Source organism: Hypanus sabinus, chromosome 7, assembly GCF_030144855.1.
Source record: "Hypanus sabinus isolate sHypSab1 chromosome 7, sHypSab1.hap1, whole genome shotgun sequence".
Classification (NCBI taxonomy): Eukaryota; Metazoa; Chordata; class Chondrichthyes; order Myliobatiformes; family Dasyatidae; genus Hypanus; species Hypanus sabinus.
Window position 1 is genome coordinate 102,682,838 of NC_082712.1, and position 23,478 is coordinate 102,706,315.

At 47.1% G+C, this 23,478-nt stretch overlaps 1 protein-coding gene across 1 annotated transcript in view; it reads left to right on the forward strand.

Annotated features, from left to right (window-relative positions):
• Nucleotides 1-23,478, forward strand: part of polr2a (RNA polymerase II subunit A) — a 50,407-nt gene that overhangs the window by 22,543 nt on the left and 4,386 nt on the right. The window contains exons 13-25 of the mRNA XM_059975320.1: nucleotides 1,719-1,813; nucleotides 1,902-2,105; nucleotides 3,617-3,839; nucleotides 7,196-7,379; nucleotides 8,187-8,358; nucleotides 9,517-9,622; nucleotides 14,048-14,253; nucleotides 15,590-15,814; nucleotides 17,876-18,122; nucleotides 18,828-18,928; nucleotides 20,142-20,249; nucleotides 21,701-21,883; nucleotides 23,053-23,256. Of these exons, the coding sequence (XP_059831303.1) occupies nucleotides 1,719-1,813; nucleotides 1,902-2,105; nucleotides 3,617-3,839; nucleotides 7,196-7,379; nucleotides 8,187-8,358; nucleotides 9,517-9,622; nucleotides 14,048-14,253; nucleotides 15,590-15,814; nucleotides 17,876-18,122; nucleotides 18,828-18,928; nucleotides 20,142-20,249; nucleotides 21,701-21,883; nucleotides 23,053-23,256 (2,258 nt within the window). The remainder of the gene's footprint in view (nucleotides 1-1,718; nucleotides 1,814-1,901; nucleotides 2,106-3,616; nucleotides 3,840-7,195; nucleotides 7,380-8,186; nucleotides 8,359-9,516; nucleotides 9,623-14,047; nucleotides 14,254-15,589; nucleotides 15,815-17,875; nucleotides 18,123-18,827; nucleotides 18,929-20,141; nucleotides 20,250-21,700; nucleotides 21,884-23,052; nucleotides 23,257-23,478) is intronic.

Here is a 23,478-nt window from a genome sequence, read left to right on the forward strand (position 1 = left end):
TCTGGAGTGGCTGGGGTCTTTGATTGTGCTGCCTGCTTTACTGAGGCAGCCAGAAGATGGACAGTCCATGGCAGGGAGGCTGGTGCTGGTTTCTGTAACGTGCTGAGCCATGTCCACCAGTTACTGTGATACTTGTGGTCACATGCAGAGCCAGTGTCATACCAAGCCATTAGTCATCCAGATAGGGTGGTGCATCGGGGAAAAAATTGGTCGGTGTCAATGGCGATGTGCCAGATTTCTCTGGCCTCCTGAGGAAGCAGGGGCATTAGTGAGCTTTCTTTGTAGTGACTTTAGCATGGTTTCTTTAGCCATTTAGCACTGAGTATAGACATTGGGAGGTTATGTTGATGTTGTACAAAACAAGAGTGAGGCCACTTGCGGAATATTGTGTTCAGCTTTGGTCACCCTGCTATGGAAAGTTGTCAGTAGGCTGGAGTGAATATCAAAAAGATTTGAGGATGTTGCTGGGACTAAAAGGGATGAGTTAGATTGAACAAGCTTGAACTTTATTCATTGGAATTCAGGAGAGGTGTGATTGTATAGAGCTGGAGGGCACAGGTTTAAGATGGATAGAAACTTCATTGATCCCAAAGGAAATAAGTGTCACACAGCATTACAAATGCACACATTTACAAATGTTAGAAGAGAAGTACAAAAAATTTTTTTAAAGTAAGTTACTCTAACAGGAGGGGGTCATCACTTACCCAGCTTATAGGTTGACTCATAGAGCCTAATGGCCGAGGGTAAGAATGTTCTCGTAGTGCTGTTTGGAGCAGCACATTTGTTTTAGTCTATTAGTAGAAGTGCTCCTCTGTTCGGCCAAGAGGGTGAAAAACATTGTCTAGAGTTGCCAGGATTTTCCATAGGGTCCTTTGTTCTACCACAGCCTCCAGTGTGTCCAGTTTGACTCCTAAAACAGTCAGCCTTTGTAATCAGTTTATTGAGCCTGTTGGCATCTCCCGTGTCACCACTGCATAGAAGATTGTACTGGCAACAACAGACTGATAGAACGTGTGAAGGAGAGGCCTGCATACTCCAAAGGACCTCAATTTCCTTAAGAGGTAGAGGCAACTCTGACCCTTTTCATCCAGGCTTATCCAGGTGGCCCCCCCCCCCCCCCCCAGCTGCTTGTAGGTTCTCACCATCAATAGTAAAAGGGAGTGGTGCAGGCTTAGTCTTCCCAAAGTCCATCACCATCTCCTTTGTCTAAAGTTGAGCTGTATATAATTCAGCTTGCACGATTTGACAAAGTCTTCCACCAGGGCCCTGTATATATCCTTCCGACTTACCTTTACACACCCAACTATTGCTGAGTCATCAGAGAATTCCTGCAGATGATACGACTGTTGTGTCTAAAGTCCGAGGTATACAGGGTAAGCAGGAAAGGAGCCAACATAGTCCCCTGAGGGGCCCCAGTGCTGCTCATAACCATGTCTGACACACAGCTCTGAAGCTGCAAACTGTGCTATACTGGTCAGGTGGTTATTATCCAGGATACAATGAATGTGCCAACCAATTTTGAATGGAGCTTTTCCCCCAGCAGTGAAGACTGTATGGTATTGAAGGTATGATCCTCAGTTCTGCCCAGGGCAGCTTTCCTTTTCTTTCCTTTTTTGGAAAAGTATAGAAATGTTGAAGCAGGACAAGATTGTTCAATCCTTTGACTTCGGCTCTTCAGCATGATCCAGGCTGACCCTTCACCTGTTGTTTTGTGGCAGGTCACACCATTGGTATTGGTGACTCTATTGCTGATGCTAAGACCTACCAAGACATTCAGAATACCATCAAGAAGGCCAAGCAAGATGTCATAGAGGTGAGCCCTTTGAGTTTGCTGTGTATTGGATGGCAGTGACCTTTCTATTCCCAGTCCAGGTGTGTTAACCACTTTCCTCCAACCACAGGTCATCGAGAAAGCTCACAACAATGAGCTGGAGCCCACGCCAGGCAACACCCTGCGACAGACCTTTGAGAACCAGGTAAACCGAATCCTGAATGATGCTCGTGATAAGACTGGCTCATCTGCCCAGAAATCCCTTTCTGAGTACAACAACTTCAAGTCCATGGTGGTCGCTGGCTCCAAAGGATCAAAGATCAACATCTCACAGGTGAGCTTTAACCAGGCTACGAGTTGGGGGCTGGGTGTGTCCTGTACAGTCAATTCCTTGCTGCCTGTCAGTGCCTAATGTTTGGATGAAGATCCCTAGGGGTGGAGCTGTAGAATTCTGTGGTGGTTATTCAAATTCCATTTATCACATGTAACCCCCTGGGTCGCCTCAGGATCGCTCAGCTCGTTCTCGTCTAGGGGGAGCAGCCTTCGGCCCCGCCAAACTGGGTAATCAGCTGGTGTGGATGCTGTGTGATGTCCCCGCCTCGCCCGAAAACAGATAGTACACCATAAGCGATTAAAGGAGTACAATTTATAAAGGTTACTATAACTAAGTGATTAATAACGATACAGTATATATGAAGAGAAAATTAAAGAAAAGGCGCCAAACTTATCAAAGTCCAAACCACTACGTGCACAGCCGTTGGAGCTCAATTACTGAAGTCCTCTGGCCACCATTCGATCCCCTCCGAACTCCTCGACTCGCAGCTCAGGACCCTCCGAACTCCTCGGACTCTCCAAACAGCTCAGGACCCTCCGAGTGGTCAACCAAGCACATCTAGCTTCATCCCCCCCCCCCCCTCGGAGTACCTCCCCGCCTCGGACCCCCCCTTTGGGGTCCGATCCTCGCCCAGCTTAGAGCATTGCGTCCTCTCTCTCGACCCCCTCACGCCGATCTGCCCAAAAGCCCGTCAACAAAAGCTTACAGACTCAGAAGAAAGAACATTAATCCCCATTTGGTTTACAAAGGAATACCATTTTCGTTATCAGTAAATTAGCATTCCTGCTAGTTAACAAAAAAGAAGAAACCCTCTTTACACACATGTACATCGAAACATACAGTGAAATATGCCATTTGCGTCAATAGCCAACGCAACCTTAGTTTGTGCTGGGGGGTGCTCAGAAATATCACCATACATTCTGACACCAAAATAACATGCCTATGATGTTCAGTAAAATAACACAACAACAAAACAACGGCCAAACAAGCCCATTCTTCATTCTGTCAGCCACATTCACGCATAGACAGGCTGCCAACATCCAATCTCTGGATCAAGCTTTCAGATATCAGACCTCTAACTTCCAAATACCCTGACCCAGGACTTGGAATCCTGACTCAAACCTGGATATGGAAGGACTCATTGACTTTCATCTTCAGTGCCTACCAACCCAACGCTAAGATTGCTGGCCTCAACCGCAGAATACTCTAATCGGTCTCTGACCTTCATCTCCTGCCCCAACCTCTAGCTCCCCTTCGTCTCTGTAATTAAACACGATCCTGTTCCCAAATTCCAATCATACAGTGTGTTAGAAACACAGCAAAGGTCCCTGTGAGTAGTCCAGGAGGTGGGCAACTTGGGTTAGATGCAGAATAAAGCTCTGCATTGTCCTGTCACACTGCCTGAGTAAGTATAGACATGTTAAATTCAGTGAAGCTTCTTCAGTACTGTCCCGTCATCCACTACTGGAATGGGTCAGCAAACATAACTGGACCTTGTTTCTCCATCCCAGGTTATCGCCGTGGTGGGGCAGCAGAATGTGGAGGGGAAGCGGATTCCTTTCGGCTTTAAGCACCGCACTCTGCCGCACTTCATCAAGGATGACTACGGTCCGGAGAGCAGAGGTTTTGTGGAGAACTCTTACCTGGCTGGCCTGACCCCCACTGAATTCTTCTTCCATGCCATGGGAGGCAGAGAGGGGCTGATTGATACTGCTGTCAAGACTGCTGAGACAGGTAACTCTCCCATTCACTCTTAGTGCTCACGGGGACACATGAAATCTAAGATTTCCACTCTGCATTGATATAAAGAGATCTCAGTCCAGACTCCCTGAAACTGGCAACACAAGTAGATAAGGTAATGAAGAAAGTATACGGCTTGCTCATCTTCATCAATCACGGCATTAAGTTGTGTTACAACTGCATAAGACTTCGGTCATGCCACATTTGGAGTATTTTATGCAATTCTGGTCACTGAATTACAAGAAGGATATAGAGGGGGAGAAGAGGCTTGTGAGACCCTTGGGACTGAAAGGGAAGGGAGCAGAAGCTGAAATAAAGTGAGGGGAGGGGGCGGAGTCGAAGTTGGTAGGTGACAGGTTAAACCAGGTGAGGGCGCCTGGAGTGGGTGCGGAGGAGGAATAGAGAAAGAATCTGAGAGATGATTTGTGGAAGAGGTAGAGTGCTGAAGGAGGAATCCAATAGAGACAGTGGACCATGGGAGAAAGGGAAGGAGTAGAAGAACCAGAGGGTGGTGATCAGCTGAGGTTCAAGATGGTGCCGGGGTTGGAGAGTGTTAGCTGAAGATGGAGGTTGGGCAAACTTGTATCTTTTTCTCTGATTATTGAAGGCTGCGGAACAACTTGTTAGAGGATTTGAACTGAACTGATTATGAATTGACTTCCTTTCTTATATCCTTCACATACATGTGCAATTTATAGTAACTTGTAATAAATATTATGTACAACAGGGCGGTCAGTATAGCATAGAAATACAATTGTATCAGTGAGAATTAATAAGTCTGATGGCCTGGTGGAAGAAGCTGCCCCAGGTCCTGGCTTTTATGCTGTGCTATCATTTTCCGGATGGAAGCAGTTGTAACAGTTTCTGGTTGGGGTGACTTGGGTCCCGAGTGATCCTTTTTGTCTCTATAAATGTCCTGAATCATGGGAAGTTCACATCTACAGATGCGCTGCAGTGTCCTGCAATGGAGGGAAGTACAATTCCCAATCTGGTTGCCTCACTATAGGAAGGATGTGGAAGCATTGGAAAGGGTACAGAGGAGATTTACCAGGATGCTTCCTGGTTTAGAGTATGGATTATGATCAGAGATTAAGGGAGCTAGGGCTTCTCTCTTTGGAGAGGAGGATAAGAGGAGAGATGATAGAGGTGTACAAGATATTAAGAGGAATAGACAGAGTGGACAGCCAGTGCCTCTTCCCCAGGGCACCACTGCACAGTACAAGAGGACATGGCTTTAAGGTAAGGGGAGGGAAGCTAAAGGGGGATATTAGAGGAAGGTTTTTTACTCAATGGTTGGTGTGTGGAATGCACTGCCTGAGTCAGTGGTGGAGGCAGATACACTAGTGAAGTTTAAGAGACTACTAGACAGGTATATGGAGGAATTTAAGGCGGGGGGGGGGGTTATATGGGAGGCAGGGTTTGAGTGTCGGCACAACATTGTGGGCCAAAGGGCCTGTAATGTGCTGTACTATTCTATGTTCTATACCAGTCAGGATGCTCTCAATTGTGCCCCTGTAGAAAGTCCTCGGGATTTGGGGGCCCATATCAAACAACTTCAGCTGTCTGAGGTGAAAGAAGCACTATTGTGCTTCTTTCACCACACAGCCGGTGTGTACAGACCATGTGAGATCCTCAGTGATGTTTATACCAAGGAACTTGCTGTTCATCCTCTCAACCCCAGATTCATTGATGTCAATAGGGGCTAGTCTGTCTCCATTCCTCCTGTAATCCACAACCAGCTCCTTTGTTTTTGCAATGTTAAGGGAGAGGTTGTTTTCTTGACACTGTCAGGGTAATGACTTCTCTGTAGGCTGTCTTGTTATAAGACCAATAAATGTAGTATCGTCTGCAAATTTTATTAGCAGATTGGAGCTGTGGGTGGCGTCACAGACATGGATATACAGAGAGTAAAGGAGGGTGTTTGGGGCACAGCCCTGAGTGGCACCTGTGTTGAGGGGCAGAGGTGAGGGAGCCCACTCTTGCCACCGAGCAGTGATCTGACAGTAAGTCCAGGATCCAGCTGCATAAGGCAGGGTCAGGCTGAGGTCTCTGAGCTTCTTGTCAAGCCTGGAAGAAATTATGGTGTTGACTGCTGAACTGTAGTACAAGAACAGCTTCTCACATAAGCATCCCTCTTCTCCAGATGTGCAAGCAATGTGGAGCAATGGCTATTGCGTCATCTGTCAATTGGTTGTGTCAGGTGAATTGTAGAGAGTCCAGTGTGGGTGGCAGCACGCTGCAGATATAGTCCTTGACCTGGCCCTCAAAGCATCTGCTTAGTGTGACAGGAGGCCAGTTGTTCAGACATGTTACCTTGGTCTTTTTAGGTACAGGAATAACGGTGGATGTATTGAAGCAGGAGGGCACTCTCCACTGGGAGAGGGAGAGATTAAAAATGTCGGTAAACACACCTGCCATTTGTGCTGCACACATCCTGAGTACCCAGCCTGGGATGCCGTCTGGTCCCACAGCCTTGTGACTGTCTACTTGTTGGAAACACATGCAAACTTCAGCCTCAGAGATGACCAGGCTGCAGGTCACATCAGCAGCTCTCCTCAGGGGCTCAGTGTTGGCGACATTGAACCAAGCATATTTTTTTTAAAAAAACAGATTTAGCTGATCTGGGAGAGAGGTAGTGATGTTGGCAGCACCACTGCACTTAGCTTTGAGGTCTGTGATGGTGTGTAGACCTTGCCATAAGCTGCATGTGTTGTTGGTGGAGAGTTGTGTCTGGATCTTGTTCCTGTATTGTCGTTTTGCTGCCTTGATGACCTTGCATAGATCATAGCTGCATTTCTTGAGATTTATGAAATTCAAAATGTATTTATAGAGTAGTCGGTGTTTTTCAATGTAGAAATTTTAAATACTAAAGGTTTAAGATGATGGGGAAGGCTTGAAGGGGGTGTGCAGAAGTTTTTTAACAGATCAATCTGGGGAGGTGGTGGAAGCACATGTTTAAGAGGCATTTGGACAGGCAGGAAATGGAAGATAGGGCCATGTGCAAATAATGAGTTTATATTGACACGAGAGTTTCTGCAGGTGCTGGAAATCTTGAGCAACTCAAAATGCGGGAGGAGTTCAGCAGGTCGGGCGGCACCTTTGGAGGGGAATATTTTGTGCCGAGATTCTTCTTGTCATCTCCTATTCCCCTCCATAGATGCTGTCTGACCTGAGTTTCTCCGGCATTGAGTTTAGATTAACACAAGGTTGGTGCAGTCATGGCATGCCAATTGGCCTATTGTGGTACAGGGTCACACAACATCCCCTCTCACAGCTGATACCACAGCCTGGAGTTCAGCTGCCAGTTTCCAGATGGAAGTGTTGACCGTGGGTTTCCACCTCCTCACCAGGTTACATCCAGAGACGTCTGATCAAGTCCATGGAGTCTGTGATGGTGAAGTACGATGCAACCGTGCGGAACTCTATTAATCAGGTGATCCAGCTGCGGTATGGCGAGGATGGGCTGGCAGGAGAGAATGTGGAATTCCAGAACCTGGCATCAGTGAAGCCATCCAACAAAGCCTTTGAGAAGAAGTAAGCAAATTCATTTCTTTCTTGGAATCAAAGAAAACTACAGCAGAGAAACAGGCCCTTCAGCCCATCTAGTCCATGCCAGCCTGATCTTCTGCCTCGTCCCATTCACATGCACCTGGATCACAGCCTTATGTACTCCTATTTACTTATCCACACTTTATCTACATGTTGAAACCAAACCCATGTCCACCACTTCTCCTGGCAGCTCGTTCTACAATCACCGCTCTCTAAAGAAATTCACCCTCAGGTTCCCCTGAAGTTATACCCATTAAACATTTCACCTTTCACCCTTAACCTATGACATCTAGTTCTAGTCTCACCCAATCTCAGAGGCTAAAACCAATATGCATCTACCTTATCTATACCGTCATAATTTTGTATACCTCTATCAAATCTCCCCTCATTTTCCTACACTCTATGGAATAAAGTCCTAATGCATTCAACCTTTACCTAAACTTAGGTTCTCAAGTCCAGGCAACATCCTTGTAATTTTTATCTGTACTACTGCTACTTCTCCTGTAGTAGAATCAGAATCCTGTTTATTATTACAGACATGAGTTGTGAAATTTGTAGCAGCAGTAGTAGATTTTGGAACAAAGGGTTGAGAGTAAAGTTGTTGGAATACCTGACATTGAAGACCAGGTATCAACAAGAAATCTGCACTTGATTAAAAAGTACTGGGGATCCTGAGGGAGGCTGAAGAGTTAAAACCGAACCAGTCTGAGTCTGTGTGCAGCCTCTTCCATGCCAATTCTCTGAGGACACTGGGCAAAGCACTTGGCCTCTCACCATCTTGTTCTCTGACAGGTTCAAGCTGGAGTACACTAATGAGCGAAGTCTGCGCAGGACCCTGCAGGAGGACATTGTCAAGGAGATCCTCAGCAATGCTGCCATCCAGAATGAGCTGGAAGTGGAGTTTGAGAAAATGAAGGAAGACAGGGAAGTTCTGAGAGCAGTCTTCCCCACTGGAGACAGCAAGGTAGGCTGTGTGTGGTTCCACTGCATTCTCCTGGAATCTCAAAGTATTACATACAGTGAAATGCAGACCATCCTGATGAGATGATAAACATCTTGTTTCAGTTCTTGTCCTGAGCTGCACTGGAAGTGTGGCTTGCTCAGACAGCTGAAGCTTGAGCTACAGGGCCATAGGCATCTGAAACAAGGCAGTATTTCATTCATATGAAAAGCCATTGGGATCGTTTATTGCATCCGGCTCTCCTGATGCAGCCTCTATTGGTGAGATCCATTACAGATTGGAGGACTACTCCGTCCACTCTAATAGATGGGATCTCCCTATGATCAGCATTAAAATTCCACTTTCTTATTCCTACACTGACATGTCTGTCCAGAATCTCTTCTACTGCTATGTTGAGGCAGATTGAAGAAGCAACACCTCGAATTCAGTCTGGGGAGTCTCAAACCTGATGGCATTGAACATTGATTTCTCTAACTTCCAGTAAACCACCCTGCCTACCCTGTTTTCCCTTGTACGTCTGCTGCCTTACCTCCCCTTTATTCCGTGGTCTTTACTGTCCTCTCCTATCAGACTTGTCCTTCAGCCCTCATCCTCTCACTATTCACTTCCCAGCTTCTCGTAAAATTTCCTGCTCACCTGGATTCACCTGTCACCTGCCAGCTTGTGCTCTTCCCCCACCCACTTCTGGTATCTGTCCTCTTCTTTCCAGCCCAAAATGTGTACTATTCATGACCTGCAGCGTTTACTGTGAGATTTGCCGTTGACCTCTCCCCCTTCTGGCCTTCAGCGTTTACTGTGAGATTTGCCATTGACCTCTCCTCCCTCTGCCCTGCAGCGTTTACTGTGAGATTTTCTATTGACCTCCCTCTGCCCTGCAGCATTTACTGTGAGATTTGCCATTGACCTCTCCTCCCTCTGCCCTGCAGCATTTACTGTGAGATTTGTCATTGACCTCTCCTCCCTCTGCCCTGCAGCGTTTAGTGTGAGATTTTCTATTGACCTCCCTCTGCCCTGCAGCATTTACTGTGAGATTTGCCATTGACCTCTCCTCCCTCTGCCCTGCAGCATTTACTGTGAGATTTGTCATTGACCTCTCCTCCCTCTGCCCTGCAGCGTTTAGTGTGAGATTTGATGTTGACCTCTCTTCCCTCTGGCCTTCAGGTGGTTCTTCCCTGCAACCTGCTGCGGATGATCTGGAATGCCCAGAAAATCTTCCACATTAACACAAGAACGGCAACCGACCTGCACCCCATCCGTGTGATTGAAGGTAAGTTCTGGCTGAGTGACAGGAATTACTCACCTGTACTCTGGGCTTCACATTCCCCCACACCCAGAATAGAATTCAAAACAGTATAACAGTCAAGGTCCTTTGCCCCATAATGTTGTGCTGACCTTCCCCATACTTCAACCACCTTAAAATGATCTCCTTCGTATTAGCCACAGCCTCCCTGGGGGGTGGGGTGGGGCAGGGAGATGAAATCTGGCTATCCATTCAATTTATCCCACTAATCATCTGGCACTCATTTATCAAATCACCTCACATCCTCCTTCCTTTACAAAGAGAAAAGTCCTAGTTCACTCAGCCTGTCCTCGTAGGATGCACTCTCTAATCCAGGGAGCATCCTGTTAAATCTCATCAGCATCCTCTGTAAAGCTTTTACATCCGTACTATAATGAGGTGACCAGAACTGAACACAATATTCCAAATGTGGTCTAACCAGCATTTTATAGAGCTGCAACATTACCTCGTGGCTCTTGAACTCAATCCTCTAACAAATGAAAGCCAACACACCATATGCCTTCCCAACAGCACTATCTACTTGTGTGGCATTTTTGAGGGATCTGTGGACATGGACCCAAGATCCCTCTTCACACTGCTAAGAATCCTGCCATTAGCCCTGTATTCTGCCTTGACATTTAAACTTTCAAAGTGAATCACTTCACACTTTTCTGATTGAACTCCTTCTGCTACTTCTCAGCCCAGCTCTGCCTCCTAACAATGTCTCATTGTAATCTACAACAACCTTCACTATCCACAAGATCAAAAATCATCTGCCAACTTGCCACTTCTGCATCCAAGTCATTTATAAAAATCACAAAGAACAGTAGCTCAGAGCGGCCTCTGCAGAACAGCTCTATTTATTGACCTCAGGGCATTAACCTTCACAGTCTCTCTGTTCAAAGTTTGGGTCTGAGTTTATGGATGTTGGCTCTTTATTAGCCAAGACTCAGAACTCAGCCACAGGAATACACGCAACCACACTCGAGTTCTGGTCAACATACTGCAGGGCTCATAACAGTGTGAGTGACAATGCAGAGGATAGGGCAGGAGTGGGCATGGCTTCCCTTGGAATTAAGCTGGCTGGTGGGAGATTTAACCAGTAATTACAATGGAGAAAAATTATCCCAGACATCACAGGGTAACCAATGTGGACTTACCCTGACATTGGGTCACTGGGGACAAAGATTATCTGACATGGTACGATTGGAGCTTCTAATCGTATGGCGCTCGCTGCCTGTAGGGTTACAACCGAGAGTTTTTCTCTTTATAAAATAAATAAAACTGCAGATGCTGGAAGAACTCACCTAGCATCTGTGGCAAGGAACCAGCTGTATATTTTGGGTTGACCTCACTATCCCAGTACATTAGTTGCTTTATCTTGTCACAGATTGGTTCCTCCTATCCTGTTTCTTTCTCCCGCTTATCGAGTGCCTGAATAAGTCATGACTTGCAGGCGATGGGAAGTAGCCCAGGTTTTGGCCAGTGCGGGGAAGGGTGCGCCCTAAATTTAATGAAAAAACAAACTGCCGAGGATACGGAAACTTGCAGAGGGATATAGGTAGATTGAGTGGGCAAGGGCGCAACATTGGTAAATGCAAGAACATCCATTTTGTAAGGAAAAACAGAAGATTAGATTATTTAAATGAAAGATTACAGCATACTCTTGTGCAGAACATCTCGTGCTTATGCATGAATCGCAAAAGATCGGTTTGCAGGTGCAACAGGTTATAGAGAAGGCAAATGGAATGGTGCCTTTTGTTGCTAGACAGAATTAATTTAAATGAAGAGATTCTCCTGCAAGGTAATGACTGTACAAGGTATTGGTGAAGTTGGACCTGGTGTACTGTGTGCAGATCAGCCTTCCTTAAGGAAAAATGTACTGGCTTTGGAGGCAATGCAAAAGTAGTTCACCAGGTTAATTCTGGAGGTCAGGGTGTTAACCTTTGAGAAGAGATTAAGTTGCCTGGGACAATACTCACTGGAATTCAGAAGAATGAGAGGAAATGTTATTCCTGTTCTTGTGCCTAGTCTGCATTTTGGGAAGTCTGATCACTGGCTGTCTTGCTCCTACCTGCATACAGACAAGCTAAAGAGCAAGGCTCCAGAGATGAGGGCACCAGAGAGGTGGTCACAGGAGGTAGAGGAGTAGCTACGGGATTGCTATGAGTCGATGGATTGGGTCATGTTCAAGGACTCATCAGAAGATTTGAACCAATCACGGACTTAATAAAGAACAGTTGGCGAAAAGTGTTCCCTGCAATATCATTCAGTCTTAACAAGATCCAGCTCAACCATGAGATGTGCAATCTGCTAAGGGTCAGGTCAGTGGCATTCAGATCTGGTGACCAAATGCAAAGTCCTGATGGATCTCCAGAAAGCCACCTCACATGCAATGTGGCAATTCTAGAACAAACTTGAAAGACCGAAGGATGCTTGACTGCTGTTTTAGGGCTTGAATGTTATCACCACCTGCAGAGTGAACCAAGCAATGTATGTGACAACAAGGTTTCGCTCCCAGATGAAATCAATGCCTTTATGCTCACTTTGTCAGTCAAAGCATGGAGGCACCTTTACCAACTCCAACAACCCCTGATGAATCTGATTTCAGTTTCTGAGGTCAAGGTGAAAGCATCCTTCTTGCTGGTGAACCCACGGAAAGCATCCAGCCTAGGCATGGTGACTGGCTGGCGTGTTCACCGATATCTTTAACCTCTCTTTGGCAGTCTGAGGTACCCACCTGCTTCGAAGCAGGCTTCAATTATACCAGTGCCAACGAAGAAAGTGGTAGCCTGTTTTAATGACTGTTGTCCAGTTGCACTCACATCCACTGTAACGAATTGCTTTGAGAGGTTGGTGATATCAACTCCTGAGAAGCAACTTGGGTCCCTTGAGTTTGCCTTCAGTTGCAACAGGTCAAAAGCAGATGCCACTTCATTGGCTCTTCACTCAACTCTGGAACATCTAGACAGCAAAGATTGGCATTCTGTACTATCATCCCCTCAAAACTAGTTGATGTGGCTTCAATACCTGGTGGATTCTAGATTTCCTCACTTGTAGGCCCTTGTCAGTTTGTATTGGCAATATCTTGACAATCTCCATCAGCACAGGAACCACCTTAGTCCCCTGCTTTGTCACTTTATGCTTCGCACAACTCTAGTGCCATATTCAAATTTGTTTAACAACACCACTCAAGTTGTCAAATCAAAGGTGGTGATGAATCAGCATATTGGAGAGAGGTGGAAGATCTGGCTGAGTGGTGCCATAACAACCTCTCACTCCTGGTCAACAAGCTGATTATTGATGTCAAGAGGAGGAAAACAGTTCTCATCAAGAATCTGAGGCGGACAGGGTGAGCAATTTTAAATTCCATTCCTGAGGATCTGTCCTGGGCCCAGCACACAAGTGCCATTATGAAGAAAGCACAGCAGCACCTCTACTTAGAAGTTTGTGAAGACTTAGCACGTCAGAGTTTTAGATGACAGCTTGTGTAGATGTATATCTGAGAGTATACTGACTGGTTGCTTCACGGCCTAATATGGGTCCTCCAATGCCCTTGAAAGGAAAATCCCACAAAAAAAGTAGTGGATACAGCCCAGTCCATCACAGGTAAAGCCCTCCCCACCATTAACCACATCTACACAAAGTGCTATCACAGGAAAAGAGCATCAATCAGGGATCTCCACCACACAGGACACATACTGTTCTGACTGCTACCATCAGGAAGGTGGTACAGGAGCCTTGGGACTCACCACCTGGTTTGTCAACAGTTACTACCCCTCAGTCATCAGGCTCTTGAACGAGAGGGGATAACTTCACTCAAATTCACTCGCCCCATCACTGAACTGTTCCCATAACCTATTGACTCCTCATTTTGTGTTCTTTATTGCTTATTTATTATTATTTTCTTTTTGTATTTGCACAGTTTGTCTTTTACACGTTGTGTTTTGTGTATTTACTGTGAATGTTCACAAGAAAATAAATCTTGGGTTTGTGTGTGGTGACGTATATGTACTTTATAATGAATTTACTGAAAGGAAAGCTGTAAAATTATGAAAGGAACTGATGAGGCAGGAAAGTTGTTTTACTGGTGGGTAAGACCAGAACTAGGGGACATAGCCTCAAGATTCAGGGGAGTAGATTTAGTTTGGAGATGAAGATAAACTGTTTTCCCAGGGTAGTGAATCTGGAATTCTCTGCTAACCTTATTAAATGTGTTTAAGGCAGAGTTTGTAGATCTTTGTATTACAGGGGAATTAAGGGTTCTGCAAAAAGGCAGGAAGGTGGAGTCAGATCAGCCATGATCTTATAGACCGGTGGAGCAGGCTCAACAGCCCAGATGGCTGACTCCTACTCCTACTTGTGTTCTTAGCTGTGCTGCACAATCCCAGAAGCTGCTCTTTGTCTCCCCAGGGGTGAAGGAGCTGAGTAAGAAGCTGATCATTGTTAATGGCGATGACCCCCTCAGCCGGCAGGCCCAGGAAAATGCAACACTGCTCTTCAACATCCACTTGCGCTCCACCCTCTGCAGCCGCCGCATGACTGAGGAATTCCGCCTCACTAGCGAGGCCTTCGAGTGGCTGCTGGGGGAAATAGAGGCCAAGTTCAACCAGTCCATTGTAAGTACCTTGCCTGTCCCTGGCATCTTTCTTCCTGTGCTTCAGAGTAAGGGATGAGTGTGGTCAGATCTCCTCTCCACTTGTTCCCACCTCAGCAGAAAGTGAGAGCAGCCCATGTCATCTCTAATGTATCCTACCTCAACGTGCCCAAGCTGTGGTTTATTTTTCTGTTCTTTCATACATCAGAAATGTTCCCAATAGCAGGAGAGTTTAGGACCAGAAGGCACGGCCTCAGAATAAGAGTGTGCCTTTAGAACAGATGAGGAAGAATGTCTTTAGCCAGAGGGTAGTGCATTTGGTATTCATTGCCACCAACAACTGTGGCAGACATTGGTTATATTTAAAGTGGAAGTTTGTGATTAGTAAGGTTATGGGAGAAGGAAGGAGACTGGGGTGAGAGGGATAATAAATCAGCCATGATTAAACAGTGGAGCAGACTCGATGAGCCAAATTAACTAATTCTGCTCCTCTTATCTTCTGGCTTTAAATGCACCAGTTGGAGGGTCACTCACAAATGTTTAGGCCCAAGTTGCATTGGTTTTTTTTGAGAAGGAAGGATTTCAAGGTTCCTACTGCCCTCCTGTCAGAAAAATGCCATGCACCAGCAGGGTTTCAGTCTCGCGGCTGTGGATTCCTTATTCTGGTTCCACTCTCCCCTGCATTCCTCTTCCTCCCCCATCGCCCCCTTTGGTCTCCTCCTCTGTCTTGAACACTTTAATCACCAGAACACCTCAAAAGTTCATCCATAAATCATGTCTGCTCAGTAATGTGTTGGAATACTCAGCACAAGTTTGTATTCCACCCAGTCTGTCTGTGTAGCCTTCAGTGACTGAATTCCTTGCACTTCCCTTTGCTTAATTTCATTCTGTCAAACCCACCAGAGTCAATTTGGTGGCCAGCCTGTTACTCCTTTCTCCTCCTACACCAATGCCTCTAATATACAACATAGTCCATTTTGTATCAATAACTTCCACCGTGCTGTTCTAAAGCCGGAAGGTATTCTCCCTGGGGGAAGTAGGGCATGTCTGTTTCTGAAAGAGTTAAGGGGACAGATAACTGCAGACATGTTCTCTCTTGCCTTTGCTGTCTGTCTCCGTCTTCCCCTTGAACTGGATTTTCCATTACCTGTGTTCCATTGGTGAAATACCTCACCGGTACTTGTAAAAGCCCACATGTAAGGGCTGGTGGATTGGTTGGGGCAGGAACATGATTGAGGTATGGGCCAATGCTGTGTGGCTCTGGTTTGTGTAGGATCGTTTGCAGTGAATCACTGTCCTTGACTGGCAATAGCAGGGTTTATGCATGTAGAATGCTAATGTTTCTCACTGCCCTCCAGGCCCACCCTGGGGAGATGGTGGGTGCTCTAGCTGCCCAGTCACTGGGAGAGCCTGCCACTCAGATGACCTTGAACACCTTCCACTATGCCGGTGTGTCAGCCAAGAACGTCACCCTGGGTGTTCCACGTCTGAAGGAGCTGATCAACATTTCAAAGAAGCCCAAGACGCCCTCACTCACTGTCTTCCTGCTGGGACAGTCTGCCAGGGACGCTGAGCGTGCCAAGGTATGTGACGCAGTGGGGTTAGGGAGGAGAAAACTCTTTGGTGTTGTGAACCTTTGGTAATATTTTCCCCAGTAGCCCGTGGAGACCAGCTCAATGTGGACACTCAGTGGAAAAGCAGGAGGGTGAATACAGAGTCAATGGCAGAATTCTCAGTGTGGAGAACAGGAATATTGGGGTCCAAGTCCATAGATCCCTCAAAGGTGCCTTACAGTTAACTGGGTGGTTAAGAAGGCTTTAGGCATGTTGGGCTTCATTAGTTGAGGGATTGAGCTCAAGAACCGTGAAGTAACGTTGTAGCTCTGTAAAACCCTGTTGAACCTCACTTGGAGTATTGTGTTCAGTTCTGGTTGCCTCATTGTAGGAAGGATGTGGAAGCTTTAAGGATGGTGTAGAGGATATTTCCCAGGATGCTGCCTGGATTAGAGAGCATGGCTTATAAAGATGGGCTGAGTGAGCTAGGGCTTCTCTCTTTGGAGTGAAGGAGAATGAGAGGTGACTGGGGGTGTACAAGATGATGTATGTGCCAGTGATATTAAGCTTGATTCTGATAATGAACTGCCAGACTTTTTCCCCAGGGCAGAAAAGGCTAATACAAGGAGCATAACTTTGGCGAGTACTGGGAGGAAATCAGAACTTTTTTTTTACAGTGGTGCATGTGTGGATTGTGCTGCCAGAGGTGTTGATAGATTAGGGACATTTAAGAAACTCTTAGATAGGCACGTGGAGGGTAGTGTAGGAAGGAGAAGTTGGAGTAGATTAAAAAGTCAGCACAGCATTGCAGACCATGTTCTCTGTGCTGTAGGTACAGGATTAGGTAGAGTGCGTGAGGTAAGGGTTGAGTCAAGATCATGTTGAATGGGATGGAGCAGTTTCAATCGGCTGTACATGGTTAATTAAAGCCTCCAGGGTTGGGGAAGGTTTGCCTGTGTGAGGCACCAGTGTGCTGGGGGTGTGCTGCATGGCTCGAGACAGAAAACTACTACTTCATCAGGGAATGTCGTTCCAATTAACTGGACTCCTTCCTCATACTTTATTTAGTAGTGCACAAAGAGAACAGCCTGACCCTGTCACCAAACTGCTCTTAAGCCTGAACAAAATGCCAGTTTTATACAGAAATTGACCAACTGGTAATCTTATATATGTTCAAATTCCTTATTTGCATATTCAGTCTCTAATCACACTAATAGCCCATAGGATCTCCACTTTAAAGGATTAGTGAAATAACTGTCCTTTAGTATCACTTTGGTTTGCGTCCTTCCCTTGTCTCGATATGCTGAGTGGCTCCGGTCCCCTGTGTTTTGAAGCTATGCTTTTCAAACACACATGAGAAAGTCTGCAGATGCTGGAAATCCAAGCCACACAAAATGCTGGAGGAACTCAGCAGGCCAGACAGCATTTATGGAAAAAAGTACAGTTGGCATTTTGAGCCAAGACCCTTCAACAGGAGAGGGAAAAAAGGATGGAGTCAGATGTTGCTATACTTTTCAAAGACCTTTCCTAGGGTTGACTGCATGCTGTCTGTAAAATATCCTTGCCTGGACGTTGTCTTAACCCTTGCCTTCCCACAGCCTCAATAGTAGGTGTGACAGATTCCACCATTCAAAGGGTGATCAAGGCAGTTTTCCCCAGTGCTATCCCCACCCAAGTCATGATCAGATGACCTTTTTTAGGGAGCTAGCACTGTAACAGACCCATCTGGCCCAACGAGGGTCTAATTAATCTACTAACATGTAGGGGAGGAAACTGGAGCATTGGGAGGAAGATGCATGTTGTCATACTCTTTTGTATGTTTGCATGGATGTACAGACAGCAGCAGGAATTGTTACTGGGTTACTGGTGCTGCCCCTAAGTAATTGCTTTTCTGGTATTGCAGCTTATGGGTGCTTGCTGTGCATATTGACAGCATTGTACTTGAGCAGATACCCCCTTTGGAAGAGCCTGAAGTGTGGGTGAATCACTATCCCACCCAGGGTGGGGTGGGGTAGTGGACTCCAGCATCCTACCCCATCTCCACACTGCCAGATAGGGTACCCTCTGTGCTGACAAGTGTTGGTTTTGCAGGACATCCTTTGTCGCCTGGAACACACCACGCTGAGGAAAGTCACTGCCAACACAGCCATCTATTACGACCCAGATCCCCAGAACACAGTGGTGTCTGAGGACCAAGAGTGGGTCAACGTCTACTATGAGATGCCGGACTTCGATGTGACGCGCATCTCCCCCTGGCTCCTGCGCATCGAGCTGGATCGGAAGCATATGACAGACCGGAAGCTGACCATGGAGCAGATCGCTGAGAAAATCAATGCTGGTGAGAATAACTTTATTTTTCACATGTACTGTACATTGAAACATATTATGCCCAACACAGTCCCAGGTTGTGCAGGGGACAGCCAACTTCCAGCGTCCACGACTTACTAACCCTAACCCACACATCTATGGAATAGCCTGTAAACCGGAGCATCAGAGGAAACCCACATATTCACCCCGTGACCGTACAAACTTTGCGGACCGAGGTGGGAATTGAATCCGGTTGCCTGGTACTATAGAGTATTACCATGTCGCCTTTGGTCTTTCCAATCCTTGCTACACTTTTTGAGTCAGTCATGCGCAGTGCAGGGTTCCTGCCTTCACCCTCTCCCTTGTCCTTGTTCCCATGCCCACCAGCACAGCATATCCTCTCTCCAGCTTCTTGGAGGAGCTCTGTGCTTTTGATGGTAACCCTAGCAATTTGTGTTGCAATCTCCTGTCCGCCATCTCCAGGTTTCTGTCCAGGCTTCCTGACTGACCATTTCCTCCTCTCCCAATTTTGCAGAGATGCAGACTGGTAATGCCAAGTTAGGTTTACAGCTAGATCCTTCAATGTAAGCAGGATCAGGGTTTGACCCCCCCCCCCCCCCCCACTCCTGGAATAATGCAAATGCCTCTAATTGGTGTGGCTACTGTCAAGGTCAGTCTGTTTGGCACTTTACAGTGTTTATGGAAAGAAAAATCTGTGACTCTCTGTACTCAACAGGTTTTGGTGATGACTTAAACTGCATTTTTAACGATGACAACGCAGAGAAACTGGTGTTGCGAATTCGTATCATGAACAGCGACGAGAATAAGTTCCAGGAGGTGAGACATGAGCTGTGGCACTGAGCCAATTTTCTGGTTCACTCTAGGGAAGTGGTGGATCAGCTCAGAGCTTCTGACACTGCAAATATATATTGGGACAGTGTGGAGGGAGCTTCATTCAGTGTCTGACCCCGCGAGTGTGTGATGGGACAGTGTGGAGGGAGCTTCATTCAGTGTCTGACCCTGGGAGTGTGTGATGGGACGGTGTGGAGGGAGCTTCATTCAGTGTCTGACCCTGGGAGTGTGTGATGGGACAGTGTAGAGGGAGTTTCACTCTGTGTCTGACCCTGGGAGTGTGTGATGGGACAGTGTGGAGGGAGGTTCACTCTGTGTCTGACCCTGGAAGTGTGTGATGGGACGGTGTGGAGGGAGCTTCATTCAGTGTCTGACACTGGGAGTGTGTGATGGGACAGTGTGGAGGGAGATTCACTCTGTGTCTGACCCCGGGAGTGTGTGATGGGACGGTGTGGAGGGAGCTTCATTCAGTGTCTGACCCTGGGAGTGTGTGATGGGACAGTGTGGAGGGAGATTCACTCTGTGTCTGACCCCGGGAGTGTGTGATGGGACAGTGTGGAGGGAGATTCACTCTGTGTCTGACCCCGGGAGTGTGTGATGGGACGGTGTGGAGGGAGATTCACTCTGTGTCTGACCCCGGGAGTGTGTGATGGGACGTTGTGGAGGGAGATTCACTCTGTGTCTGACCCCGGGAGTGTGTGATGGGACGTTGTGGAGGGAGATTCACTCTGTGTCTGACCCCGGGAGTTTGTGATGGGACGGTGTGGAGGGAGCTTCATTCAGTGTCTGACCCTGGGAGTGTGTGATGGGACAGTGTGGAGGGAGATTCACTTTGTGTCTGACACTGGGGGTGTGTGATGGGACAGTGTGGAGGGAGATTCACTCTGTGTCTGACCCCGGGAGTGTGTGATGGGACGGTGTGGAGGGAGCTTCATTCAGTGTCTGACCCTGGGAGTGTGTGATGGGACAGTGTGGAGGGAGCTTCACTCTGTGACCCCAGGAGTGTGTGATGGGATGATGCAGATGGATCTTCACTCTCTCACCTGAGAGTGTGTGATGGGACTGTGAAGCGTTGGTGATGTCCAGCTGTGCTGCCTGACAGATGAGGTGACCATGAGCTACCTACAGAATGCTGAATATACACGCTGCCCACTGTGGTTCCCTTGTCAGGCTTTCACTGATGTACTTCTCCTTGCAGCAAGAAGAGGAGGTGGTGGACAAGATGGACGATGACGTCTTCCTGCGGTGCATTGAGTCCAACATGTTGACAGACATGACACTACAGGGGATTGAGCAGATCAGTAAGGTGAGTGCATTCACCTTCCCCAATGATCTGACATGAAATCGGACTCTGCTCAGGCAAGCTCTCTACTTCAGAATGGGGTCTTTCCTTGACCACTGTCCCAGCAGCTTGGATATTTGCCAGCCCGTCTGTTCCTCTCTCAGGTTTCCAGTACCTGTCCTGAACCTCACTAAACCACCCTCAGCCCTGAATTGATTGAACAACATATGGTCTCGCTTTCAAGGACACTCCAATTCATGTTTTTACCATTCATCTATCTACCATTTGTCTTTTGCACATTGATTGTCAGTCTTTGTAGCTTTTCATTGATTGTATTTCTTGTTCCACTGTGAATGCCTGCAAGAAAATCATCCTCTGGGGCCATCTGGTACTTTGATCTTTCAGGGTCAAGAGTCCAATGTTGCAGCACTGGACTGGTTATTGGCAATCTATTTTATGCAGGCTCTCCTCATCCCTCCTTATCTTTACACTTGTGCTTAAGGTAGAACCATCTCTGCTGCTCTCTCTGACAGCTCCATATCTCTGCTCTCCCCTTGAACTTCAGTTTTGTTCTTTCCTGTGGTCTCTTCCCTATCGGTAATTCAGTGAAGCCCACCCTGGTCTAAATGCTCATCTGTCTGAATTAGTGTAATGCTACATATAAGTGTCAGCAGCCCAGGTTCGATTCCAGCCACTGCTTATAAAGAATCTGCACATTCTTCCCATGTCTACGTGGGTTCTCTCTAGGTGCCGTGGGTTTCCTCCCACGTGCCAAAGACATATGGGTTATTATGTTAATTGGTCACAGGTGTCATTGGGCTGGAGGGATCCTCAGCAAATAGTACTGTTGGTCCGTGGCTCCAGAGACCTGACCTCCACTGCTGCATGTAGACACCCTCCCTGCTGCTCCACTCCCCGTATTCTCCCATTCCTCCCACGTCTTACACAAATCAATGCGTTACATGCCTGTGGTAAGTTCCCCTGGTGGATAGGAGTGAGAGGGAGAACAAAAATGAGTTCAGTGTGAAAGGTACTTGGAACAACTTGGCTTGAGCAGCTTCTGTGGGTGCTCCAGAATCGAGTGTGTGACTGACTCTGTAAAGGGCATGAGAGAGGTCCATATAGACCTAGTGGGCCAACAGGCCTTAATCCAAGCTAAATGCCCTGGAATCAGAGTCTAGCCCAAGGACTGGAGACTTGTCCTGGGTTTTTGTGTGTGTGTGCGGGACAGAGAGCGAGAAAGGGGCTACTTTTGTTGTCTTTGTGATCTGCTGAACATTATGTGCACCAGAATGTGAGCTGCCCCCAGCACCATGTCAGGTAGTGTCAGTCGTTGTTAAAAACAGCACATTTCACTATATTTCAATGCACGTGCCTCTCCATTCTGCAAGTGCTCCACATTTCACTGTCTGAATGGATGTGATAAATATGAATGTGCCTCAGTGTGGTGCATTAATACTTTCTCTGTGCTCCAGGTTTACATGCACCTTCCCCAGACTGACAACAAGAAGAAGATCATCATTACAGAGGAGGGGGAGTTCAAAGCTCTGCAGGAGTGGATTTTGGAGACAGACGGCGTCAGCCTGATGCGGGTGCTGAGTGAGAAGGATGTGGACCCTGTCCGCACCACCTCCAATGATATTGTAGAGATCTTCACGGTAAATGTTTGGCTTCTGCTGCCCATTCTGATGGGTTGGTGTTTGGGGGAGGGTTGCTGTCTATTCTAAATTGCACTGCACTGCTGCTGCACAGCTGATTGTGGCTGTGATGACCACATGTAGGAGCAGGCCATTCAGACTGTGGTGCTCTGCTAGTTGATTTAGGCAGCGCTGTCCTTCAGTCCTTTCCGCAATCCCGGGATACTGTCTGATAACAGTGCTGGGCCAGCATGCTAGTGTAGCAGTTAGCATTACACTTTACAGCTTCAGCTGCAATATTAGGGTTCACTTCCCAGTGCAATCTGAAAGGAGTTTGTCCGTTCTCCCCGAGACTGTGTGCATTTCCTCCCACTTTCTAAGACGTATGAGTTATGAATTGTGGGCATGCAATGTTGGTAGTTGATGTAAACGACACATTTCACTTTTATTGTACATGTGACAAATAAAACTCGTCTCTTTTAAGTCGTGATGTATTTGTCACCAAGATACAGTGAAAAGCTTGTCCTGCACACTTCACGCAGAACAGATAATTACACAGTGCACTGAGGTAGAACAAGGTAAAACAACAGAATGCAGACTCGGTGTAACAGCTACAGAGAAAGTGCAGGATCACAATGAGGTAGATTGTGAGGTGAAAGCTCCATCTTATTGTACAAGAGATCTGTTCAAAAGTTTGACAGAGGGATAGAAGCTATCCTCAAGCCTGGTGGTATGTGCTTTTTGTCTTCTGTCCCTTCTGCCTGATGGGAGCGGAAGAGAGAATGTCTGGGGTAAGTGGGGTCTTTGATTATGCTGTCTGCTTTCCTGAGACAATGAGAAGTGCAGACAGTCTATGGAGAGGAGGCTGGTTCCTGTGCACACAGTCTATGGGGAGGCAGGCTGGTTCCTGTGATGTGCTGAGCTGTGTCCACAACTCTCTGCAGTTTCTTCTTGTCACAACAGTACCAAGCTGTGGTGTACACAGGGTGTTGTCTGTAATGCATCTGTAAAAATGTGTGGGTCAATGGGGACATGCTGAATTTCTTTAGCCTGCAAGGGAAGTAATACTGCTAGATAAAAAAGTTGTTCAATCCCAGTTCGGGCATTGCATTGTAGTCTCTGAACTGTCGCTGGGTGATGGTTTAAAGGATATTTACCAATCTTTGTTCACCTGTCTGTGTCTGTTCCAGGTCCTGGGCATCGAGGCTGTACGGAAAGCCTTGGAACGGGAACTGTACCATGTCATCTCCTTTGATGGTTCCTACGTCAACTACCGCCACTTGTCCCTGCTGTGCGACACTATGACATGCCGTGGACACTTGATGGCCATCACCCGGCACGGAGTGAACCGCCAAGACACAGGGCCGCTCATGAAGTGCTCCTTCGAGGAAACGGTAATGTCGGAGTCCTGTTTGGCAGGGTCTGTCCCAGAAATCCGTTTCCCCTCAGGGTCTTGGCATGTGGTGGGTGGGAGTAGTCTGATCAGTAACAGGCCCTTGTTAGCACCACCTCCCAGGGTAAAGAACCAGGCCTTCCGTGGGGGTCTGCAGAGTGACCACCGTGTTCCGTGGCTTAGTGGGCAGTACTGGGAGCTCCCAGGACTCTGCAGTTTTCTA